At 39.4% G+C, this 11,441-nt stretch overlaps 1 protein-coding gene across 1 annotated transcript; it reads left to right on the top strand.

The window, feature by feature from the left end:
- The first annotated feature begins 5,283 nt into the window (after positions 1-5,283).
- Positions 5,284-10,690, top strand: LOC105900865 (cytochrome P450 2J2-like). The gene is made up of 9 exons (XM_031574244.2): positions 5,284-6,014; positions 6,567-6,729; positions 7,158-7,310; positions 7,626-7,786; positions 8,003-8,179; positions 8,453-8,594; positions 8,903-9,090; positions 9,413-9,554; positions 9,964-10,690. Exons 1-9 carry the CDS (start codon positions 5,823-5,825, stop codon positions 10,137-10,139), a joined length of 1,494 nt encoding a protein of 497 aa, XP_031430104.2. The 5' UTR covers positions 5,284-5,822; the 3' UTR covers positions 10,140-10,690.
- Positions 10,691-11,441: the final 751 nt, after the last annotated feature.

Raw genomic sequence — 11,441 nt, forward strand, 5'->3', positions numbered from 1 at the left:
ACCAGTATCGTATCGTATTTGTGGTATCGTATCGTATTTGTGGTATCGTTTCGTAAGTATCGGGTATCGTGATATTTTAGGTATAGTAGGTATAGTATCGAAGTCATAATTTTGGTATCGTGACAACCCTAACACACACACACACACACGCTGACACAGAAATTACCTGTCAACTACGCCCCAAAATTATGGAACACATTACGCCAACGAATTATTCTAGCATATTTAACAGGGTAAGGCGGAATCTATGAAGCAGCACTATGCTGAGCTAAAAACCAGGCAGAAGGGTTTTATTACTTTTATCATGATTTTAGTAATCCAAGAAGCCTATTGGAACATCATGTAAAGCACTTCGAACTGCAACTCTTGACGAAATGTTCTATATAAATAAAGTCTTTCTTACTTTCTTACTTAATAGTTATATAACCATATAATGCGTCTAGTTATTTAACCATATATTTTGTCTAATCATTAGGGCTGTCAATAGATTAAAAAAAATTAACTAATTAATCGCACATTTTGAAATGAATTAATCGCGATTAAAAGTTTGTTTTTCTTCTTAAAACTAAATCTTATAAATTAACGAGTAATCGCTTCATACAGCGTGAATTTTAGACACTGTTGTTTATATGTATTTTTTTTTTTTTTTTTAAACACAATGGTGCCCCTTGACGGTAAATCGTAAGATCGTTAATGTGCTTTGCATTAAGGTGATAGCTAAATTCAGCTTGACAAATGCTACATACAACTTCAGTTTTGTCGATTGTTCCGTCATTTTGGCTCTTAAACAGAGACTTTCCGCCCAACAATCCCTCAGCTCTCTCCATCTTCAACTACCGCAGTGGTTCTCAAACTTTTTCTGTCATTCCCCACTTTGAACAAGGGGGGCTTTTCAAGCCCAACCTGTCCCTCATCGCTCCCATAACATGGTAGGCCAAGCTTAAAATTGTCAATTATTGAAATAACCTCAAGTATAAACAAATAGCATCTTATTTAGGTCAGCAAATGTATATTGCTTGGAGTGATTTAATGTTTCATGTTGTAGTCTATTGTTGCTATGGACACTAGGGATGGGCATAATTCATCGACGATCGATTAATTGATCATTAAGAATTTCCTTGATGAAATTATTTTTTCATCGATTAAAACATGTTCTCCTGCGTAGTGTGCGTGTAATTTATTTATTTTAGGGCTGTCAAAGTTAACGCGTTATTCTATGAGATTATTGTGGCGGAGATTAATGCAATCAAATATTTGAACGCAGTTAACGCAACTTTGTTTACTTCCGGTGCGCGTTGACCCATGGCACGAAACCGCCCCTTGTCTGCAGTCAGTTAGATAGAAGAGACCGAGACGGTAGTTGAAGATGGAGAGAGCTGAGGGACTGTCGGCTCATCAACATAGTTGAAGACGGTGGGCTGACTGAGGTGATTCGAATTCGAACAATTCTTACGATTTACCGTCGAAGGGCACCATTGTGTCTCGCATACATTCCTTGGCTGATGGCGAGAGAGCACGAAAAAAATGCAATTAAACAACAGTGTCTAAAATACACGCTGTCTGAAGTGATTACTCGTTAATTTATAAGATTTAGTCTTTAGAAGAAAACAAACTTTTAATCACGATGAATCTAGATGAATGAATTTCAAAATGTGAGATTAATTAGTTAGAGAGAAAAAAAAACGAAGGTCAGTTGTGTTTATGAGCACCGGCTTCTAGCTGTCGGCTCCGCTGCTTAAGAGTACAGCAGCGCATATTTTCAAGTGTAACCATTGAACGGATCCCGTTTAACTGCCACAAGAGTTGTCCATCTTGTAAGTTTAACTGCCACAAGAGTTGTTCATCTGGTAATAAAGATCTCAATGAGGAAACACGCTGTGTTTTTTCTATTTTCACTGCATTTTAATATAGCCTATAAATAGTGAATTTTAATATAAAAATATTAATGATTAATCGAAAATCGATCGTTAATTCTCCCGACGATCGATTAAGACAATTTAATCGAATGCCCATCCCTAATGGACACGCACACATGGACGGATTATGAAACCATTGGTCAGGACGTGTAACAAAATACACCGCTTCCAACCACAAATAAGAGATACATTTAAGCCACTTCTGATATTAACAAATACAAAGTCTAAAAGCAATTGACAGCAAGCAAAGTTAATAACAGCAACTTCACGCAGAGGCTCTGGTTTAGGGCCCCCCTGAGCTCAGGGGCCCTTGGGCCTGGGCCCGTTCAGCCCTTTCGGTAATCCATCCCTGCACGCACACACTATTGTATTTATTTCTGTTGACAGACTTTAACTTTGACAACTGTGACAGTTAGTAACGCACATGTCTAGTAAGCCTCTATTAAATTATGCTTTCCCTTGCACGCTCAAAAACAATGACTAATGACTTGGCTGTCTCACACTGTGATAAATATGTTTAAGTGACCTATGTTTAAATTCTATGAACTGTGTTAGTTCGTTGTAACGTAAAATGTAATTATTATTAATTTAGATACGTTACGTTCTAATATGTGACCGTTAGCACACCATTCATTCATTACCCAGTTGGTGGCAGACGTTAGAACTTATTAGCCAGCTGTGTTGTAATCTGTTATTGCTCTGATTCTTGGTGTAATGAATCTAATAGTAACTTGCTGTGTTTCGTTTCTTGTGTATTATTGTTTCACTCATAAGTTTTCACCTGACATCAATATAGGAGCAAGGCGAGTTAACCGTAGCCTACACAGCCCTAACTAAACTAAAGTTAAAAAAAAAAAAAAATAATAATAATAATTTTTTTTTTTTTTTAAGTTGCGTTAAAATATTGTATCGCGTTAATCGCGGCCGCATTAATCGCATAGATTAACGCGTTAACGCTGACAGCCCTACTAATCATATAACTATATAATGTATCTAGTTATTTAACCATATAATCTGAGAAAGGGTTGTGTGTAGGGTAGAGGTTGAATTCCTGTCTTGGAATTGTTCTTTATTCAGCATTTCAAAAGCTTTTTTTTTGCCCCATGTCCCTTTCAAGTTCAAGTTTCAAGTTTGTGAGGTGTCCAAGGAGTAGAAACAGAGAAAGGACATTGGCCCTCATTCTCGAACATTTTCTGAAGTTTCTTCTGAAATGTTTCTTACGGGCTTCGGAAAAACAACGTAAGCAAAAGACATCCGCCAAATTCATGCACGCTTGAAAATGCGGTCCTACGCAGCAGAAGTTTTCTGGGCTGTGCTCCCCCGGAAGAGTTTTCTTAAATTGAAAGCGCGTTCTCGTGCTCCTGAATTTGCATACATACACGCCCTGCCAGCTCCTTATAAGGGCACGCAACCGTAGTGACGTGTGCAGTCGGAATCGACCGAATCTACACGAAAGCAACTCGTAAACGAGTCATGTCAAAGCGGTTTCGTGTACATTACATTTAGTCATTTAGCAGACACTTTTGTCCAAAGCGACGTACAAGGGATAGAACAGTCAAGCTACGAGCAATAGAGACCTAGTGTAACAATAAATACTACTTTACATAAGAAATAGAAAAACGAAATAGGAAATAAAAACGAAGTGCAGGAATGTAACTGCTATAAGTGCAAGTTAAGCACTAGTCGAAGTGCCAGTTAGGAAGGGAGGTGCTCTCTGAAGAGTTGGGTCTTCAAAAGCTTCTTAAAGGTAGAGAGGGACGCGCCTGCTCTGGTAGTGCTAGGCAGTTCGTTCCACCAACGTGGAACTACTTGAAAATTCTGGATTGCCGTACTTGCACAGACGGCAGTGCCAAACGACGCTCACTAGACGAGCGCAGCATTCCGGTGTAGTCCTTTTATTTATTTTATGACATCACGGTGCCTCGTAGAATCATGACTATAGGCCTACATGTGAAACGTAATTGTTAATGATACTTTAATCCGAGGATCTGTAGAGTTGATGTGAACGCAATCACCAACGATTTCTCACAAATTCATTAACACGGAGAGTTTTCTTAAACGCGATTCCTCAAAAAACCACAAGATGGCCCACGGGGCCATCTTGTGTTTTTTTAAGGAATCGCATTTGAGAAAACTCTGGCCGAGTTACGACTGCTATTTCGGAAAGTCTTCTGAAGTTCAGAGCAAATCCCAGATGAGAAAACTTTCATGAATGCCGAATGTTGTCCTAAATCCAATTCCTCTTAAATTCCTCTTAAATTCTTCTTAACTGCGTTCGAGAATGAGGCCCATTGTGTACACAGTCTTGATTACAAATATGAGTTCACTCTTAGGCCTGCGCAACGACAGGAGTGGCGGGTATAGATTTAGCTTTAGAGGTTCTGAAGGGGGTGAGCTGCAATACAAAACATTTTCAATAGTGTGTAGTGTAGGATAGTATAGAACTGTCAAACAGTGATATAGACCAAAACAAAAGTTTAATGTGAGATTGTGTGGATTCACAGTAACCGTTTGCCCTTTACTATTTTATACTCTGATGATAATAGATTGTTGCCTCCTTTCGAAGAGGGGTTCAAGTGAGTGCAGAAAAGGAATGTGTGCACTTCTATTCACCCTTAGATATTCCAGGAAAACTTGCCTGAACTCAGCTTACATAACAGGCAGGGCCCATCAGCCTGGTAGAGCCATAGAAAGTAGGGGCGGTTTAAAGACGGATGGGAGAAGCAGAGAAAGTTGGAGGCAATGGGACATTCATACATTTGCATTTATTTATACATACATACATCAGTGTAAATCTTGTAAGTGTGCTGGCAGTTAGAGGACATGCAGCACATAGCGTGCAAGGATACGTTTCTGTGTTTATGTGAATGAGTTCCTTGTTTCGCCATACAATCCTGTGTGCGTAGAGTGTTGTGTGTGATTCTGTTCGAATTAAGAGTGTATTTGTGTTTCCCTCTTATGTTACGGTCAGTGTGTAGTTTCTGGGGCATTGTGGTTCTACCACCATTTTCCCCTTTAAAAGCAGGCAACACCTGTAAATCAATGTGAAATGTATCTATTGATAGCTCTACTGATGGCTGTCATGTGTAGGTCCTCAGCTGTCAGTACACAACTCCAATTTCTTGTTAAAAAAACGTCCTTTTATGTGAAATTCTCGAGAAGTCATTTCAATAACATGTAGCATGATGCATATGAGGAAATGTGCAGGGGGTTTGGCATTTCTGAGCTTCTGAATAGGTGTGCTATATTGTTTTGTTTATTTTGGATTGCAAATAATGTTACGGCCAGTAAGTGCAACCACTTCATGACATGAGCAGCAGACGTTCAACGCAAGTGACATGTTGTCGAAATTAAACCCCATGTGAAATAAACAGCCAATCGAAGATGGCAATATTTTGACTACCGACCTAACCTAACGCTTAGTTTATTTACGCTAGCTTGCAACTATTAACATCTTATTAGACACGATGTAAAAGTTCGATTACACGGTTATTTGAGAGAGAGAGAGAGAAACCACAACAGTAAGTTGATTTAAGACAACAAAAACGACATACATGTAGTAGGCTAACCTTTACAGTTTGGTCGGAAAGAAAACAAGAATGACATGTAGTAGGCTAACCTTTACAGTTTGGTCGGAAAGAAAACAAGAATGACTAAGGCAGCCTAGCAGTGGTAAACCAACATTCTGTCGTGGTCCAAATGACCCGCATGGACCAAAGACATACTATTGTCACCGTATTACAAATTGGGCTGCACGCCTTGAATCTCATTAGATAGCGAGAGACAACCCTATCACCAAGCCATCAATCTTTGCACCTAGCTCCTTTCCTCCGTTACCGAACTTTGCAGGCAACGCCGCTCTTCCGCAGGACGATAACTCGGTCTGTCACTAACCTAGTCTCGAAAATGCATCTTAGTCTGCTGCTGGAATCGCTCGACCTGAAGAGTCTATTGCTTTTTCTTGTGATATTCCTTCTAATTGCCGACTACCTGAAGAATCGAAAACCCCCTAACTACCCCCCAGGGCCATTGGCATTACCCTTCGTGGGAAACATCTTCAACATCGATTCCAAACAACCACATATTTACCTGACGAAGGTGAGAGAACTGCCTGCTTTTCCAAAAAAAAATTATACACATTGAGTAGATTTAATGTGATTTTAAAGTAATTTGGAATTATTTCACAATCAGTTCATATTATTTGACATGTCGTAGTTTCATGACACACCTGTTAATGATTAATTAGGCTAGAGGAGAAAGGTTAAGGTAACTCGAGTTCTAGACTTAGGCTACTCATAAACACATATGATCTGCAAATGTGCTGAAGATTTAAAATTGCAAATTTCCCTCAGTTGGAGTTGCTAAAATAATTGCAGCAAACATGATAAGACTAGAGGTTACTTTACAAAATGTTTGTTTTTTGAAGCATGTATTTTATCCAACAAAAGATATCACTGTCAACAATAATAAAAAGGTGATTGTTCCAGTAGCACACCCACACTACACTGAGACAGGCCAAGTGCTTTATAGTGCATTTTTACTTTATATTAATGGACAGCTCTTAAATGTTCTATAACCAAAAACTTTAGTGGGCTCTCCTTTCAGAACAGATAAAAGGAAATGGTAACTTATACATTTTTGTCTTTTCAGTTGGCTGAGGTTTATGGCGACGTTTTTGCTTTGCGTCTGGGCCGAGACCAGCTTGTGTTCGCCACGGGCTATAAGATGGTGAAAGAGGCCCTTGTGGGTCAGGCAGAGAACTTTGTTGATCGGCCCTTTAGTCCAATGGGTGAAAGAATGTACCCAGGAAATGGTGAGAAAATAGATTTTTGTATTAATCCGTGTCATTTCATGTCGTGTGTATATGTTTGGGACGCATGTTCCACAGACTGGTTACGGGTAAACTCACATGCTGATTGGGATAATGTACGTCTTACCTGTGTAAATCTACTGCTTGATCATATGTAAATGTAGATTATCACTCAGAGACTTTGAATAGGTTGGGCTCTTGTTGGCCAATATCGCACCAGAGGAAGGCAATGAAACATTTGGTAAAATGGCCTGAAAACGGTCATTTAATAATTTGGTCATTTTTTCTCAAACACACACAAACACACACACACACACACACACACACACACACACACACACACACACACACACACACACACACACACATTGTATCACCCCTAGGCAGCATGTTTCTGATGTTAAATCCGCCTGTTCCTCTCTGTACAACAGCGGGTCTGTTCTTAAGTAATGGGCAGAGGTGGAAGACACATCGCCGATTCACTCTGACCACGCTCCGAAACTTCGGCTTGGGGAAGAAGACAATGGAGAACGCCATTTGTGAGGAAACCCGCTACCTTCAGGAGGAGCTGGAGGGGCAAAAAGGTAGGGGGTAGGAAGAGAACGTGACCCAATGACATTCATTTGACTGGCCACTGCTTGGTGTAAAACATTTAATATCCACATTCTCTGATGTTTATAGTAATACAAATACTGGGATACTGAAAGATAGTGGTTAGCTTAGTTATTTCAACCGTGTAAAGAAAATGCAATTTTGTACATCAGTGTCCTAACTGACTGGTTGCACTAGAGAACTATTCTAGATTAAGCTGCACAATAGTGTGTTTGTTCTAATGTTATATTACAAATATTATTGCCTTCAGAAACATAGATATTTTGTTCTCCTCGCAATCCTTCTAGGCGATCCATTTGATCCAAGAGTTCTTCTCAACAATGCCGTTTCCAATATCATTTGTCAGATGGTATTCGGACGGCGGTATGATTATACTGATCATACTTTCCAGAAGATTCTTCAGTTGTTGAACGACTTATTATACGTAGAGGGAACAGTATGGGCCCAGGTATTATAATGCCTAATTCTGAATGGAATAATGCATAATTTAAACAACATTACCAACATCAACAAAAATAATGCACTTTGAGATCTAACGTAGTACCACATTGGCATATATATACAGTTTATTTACGCTGTTAAACTGTTAATGCTGACACTTGTTACTTGGATGCATCTAGTTACTGATGTTCCGTTTGTGACTCCCGTGTCGTCCCCCCCCCAGCTGTATGAGGCCTTTCCTGCCATAATGAAGTGCCTGCCTGGGCGACACAATGACATTTTTGGCCACTTTGAACACATCAGTGCTTTTATAAGGGAAGAGGTGGAGAGACACAAGGACAGCTTTGACCCAAACAACCCCAGGGACTACATTGATGCCTACATCACTGAGATGAGAAGTGTAAATATCTGCCTGTTTTAAATCAATATAACATGATTCATTTTTAGTTATTATGGCAGATATTATTCTTGCTTTGAAGCATTTTTTATGTATACGTGATTTATCATGACACAACCTTTCTAATCCTGGGATTTAAGATGTCACGATAATTAGTAATATTATTTAGTAATATGTTACCATGTACACAGTGCAGCTACAACTGTCATATCCTCTAATATGCCTGTCTCCACCTACCAGCTATAGGCTACATTATGTTTATTTTCTATACTTTAGGGTTCATGTGTCCCCACTGATGGCTTTGATGAGACCAATCTGGTTCTAAACTCACTGGACCTGTTTCTTGCCGGGACAGAAACAACCTCCACAACCCTGCTGTGGGCCATGGTGTTCCTGATCAAATACCCAGATGTACAGGGTGAGAGCCAGGGCAGTTCCTATGTAACTCTCAGTGTGTATTGATTACAAATGAAACAGCAATTTATCCCACAGGCAATTCATTCAAGTGTAAATGGATTATAAAAGTCTTCCAATGTGTAACTTAAGATGTCATTTTGAGTCATAAAATATGTATGGTGTGTGTCACACTGGTTTGATTGACATAAGAATAGGCTAAGTGTGTATATAGCATGTTTTGTAGTCATGGGAGGGTTCAGTGCATTACAAAATGTCAGGTGTGCAAGTATATGTGCCATTTTATGTATTTACCATCCTGTTGAACTGCAGAGAAGGTGCAAGCAGAAATTGACAGTGTTATTGGTCAGTCACACCAACCCAGCATGGCTGACCGAGCCAACATGCCCTACACTGAGGCTGTGGTCCACGAGATCCAGAGGATGGGGAACATCGTCCCGCTGAACGCTCTACGAATGGCTGAGAAGGACACAACACTAGGAGGATACTTCATACCCAAGGTGTGGTAATCTCTTAAACACACACACACACACACAGACAGATTATACTTCATACCCAAGGTGACGCTCGTCTCTTTCACTCAAGATGAAAAAGTGTGAATTAGCATTATCCCTGTCGTCAAATTATAATTTTCTGCAAACACATCCCCTGTGATCAATAAATACTTGTCACGATTGACAGTTAAGTGATGGGTGTTAATGAAGTTCTTGCGTGCAGTGTACAGCATGTACAAACAATCTGACGTCTGTTATGTTTGATAAGTCTGAGGGGAAACGCCAAAGGAATTCAACCCAGGTGTTGTGTTTATGCGTTTTCCTGTAGGGGACAGCTCTGATGACCAATCTGACCTCAGTGCTGTATGATAAGTCTGAATGGGAGACACCAGATGAATTCAACCCGGGTCACTTCCTGGACTCAGAGGGCAAGTTCAGGAGACGAGACGCCTTCATGCCCTTCTCTGCAGGTAGGATTTAAATGTCCAATGCAAGGACATTTTGTTGTGCTCTTGTGCAGTCTAAATAATTGCTCTATCTTACCAGCCTACAACTATTTTCTGCCATATCTATAGTGAATAGTCATTAACTTTGTGTAAACCCTAGGACCCAAGATCAAGTTGCAAAAAGTGCTTCTCAACGTTACATATCAGTGGAGTGGTTTTTGCTCATCAGGCTCTTCCTTTGCCTCGTGGAACAATTCTGTTAATTAGGTCACACACAACACAACACTTTAAGCACCACAGATTAACTCAATGCCGAAAGTCTGTCTCTTACACCTTCTCTATGTTGTTGAATACCTTGTGGATAAGTAAGCATGACTTTTTAAATAAGTAATGAAACTCACCCTGGTGGCTCTGTGCTTTTGTTGTCTGTCAGGAAAGCGGGTGTGTCTGGGGGAACAGCTGGCTAGGATGGAGCTCTTTTTGTTTTTCGTGAGCCTGTTTCAGAAATTTAGGTTTTCCACGCAAGATGGAGTCGAGTTAAGCCTGGAAGGAGAGGTGGGAGCCACACGCTGCCCTTACCCCTTCAAAATCTTTGCACACACACGCTGACACACACACACACACACACACACACGCTGACACAGAAATTACCTGTCCAGTACATTTTGCTCAAAAACGTTCATTTACAAAATCTGTAACAGGAAAATGGTTAAAATATGATTGATAGTAATGTTATGTGCTTATATTTTTAATAACCTACACTGCTATCGCTTAGATGAACTGTCAAACTGAGTTTACTGATAATGTATGCCACGGTATGTATTTGGTACTGCCAGTTATCAGTAAGGAAATCATAGGCAATCAATTATTTAACCATCTAATGCGTCTAGTTATATAACCATATCATGCTTCTAGTTATATAACCATATAATGTGTCTAGTTATTTAACCATATAATCTGAGAAAGGGTGGTGTGTAGGGTAGAGGTTGAATTCTTGCCTTGGAATTGTCTTTATTAAGCATTTCAAAAGCTTTTTTTGCCCCTATGTTCATTTCAAGTTCAAGTTTCATGTTTGTGAGGTGTACAAGGAGTAGAAACAGAGAAAGGACATTTTGTACACATGGTTAGAAAAATAAATGACGTAAAAAGGGAAATACAAACTCTGGAATGGATGTCATCGTTATTACTTGTATTACCATTTCCTTGACTGTAGATTTCATGATAATGAAAATGTCCATTATCAATAGCACTATTTACAGTGCATGAAATGCCCTGTATTGTTATTCCTAGGCTTCTTATTCTTCATCTTCTTCTTCTTATTCTCTTTACCGACTTCTGCGCTTAATTCAGCTTGAACCGCTTAACTTAGAAACTTCGTTCAAACTTTGCTGCATAGGTCTTGTAAAGGACACTTATGCTATGTATTTTTCATTTTTCTAAACTTTATACTTTTTAAAATATTAAATAAAAACTAATACAATTTCTCCCATTGACTTACATTGGGCCATTATGACATCATAATAGGGTCTTTAAACTGGCTTGCACCTGTGCTTCACTGACACCTGCGCCAAGGTTCCAAGGCTCCTCTTCTCTCTGTCCCTCTCCATTCAACTGTATAACTAGGAATATTATTCTTTCCTTCTTCCACTCTTCTTTCCTTCTTCCACTCTCCTTTCCTTTCTTCTTTCCTTCTTCCACTCTTCTTTCCTTCTTCTACTCTTCTTTTCTTTCTTCACTCTTCTTTCCTTCTTCCACTCTTCTTTCCTTCTTTTACTCTACTTTCCTTTCTTCTTTCCTTCTTTCTTTTCCTCTTCCACTCTTCTTTTCTTTCTTCACTCTTCTTTCCTTTCTTCTTTCCTTCTTTCACTCTTCTTTCTTTTTCTTCTTTCCTTTCTTCACTCTTCTTTCCTT

The sequence above is a fragment of the Clupea harengus genome, chromosome 10 (assembly GCF_900700415.2).
Source record: "Clupea harengus chromosome 10, Ch_v2.0.2, whole genome shotgun sequence".
Lineage (NCBI taxonomy): Eukaryota > Metazoa > Chordata > Actinopteri > Clupeiformes > Clupeidae > Clupea > Clupea harengus.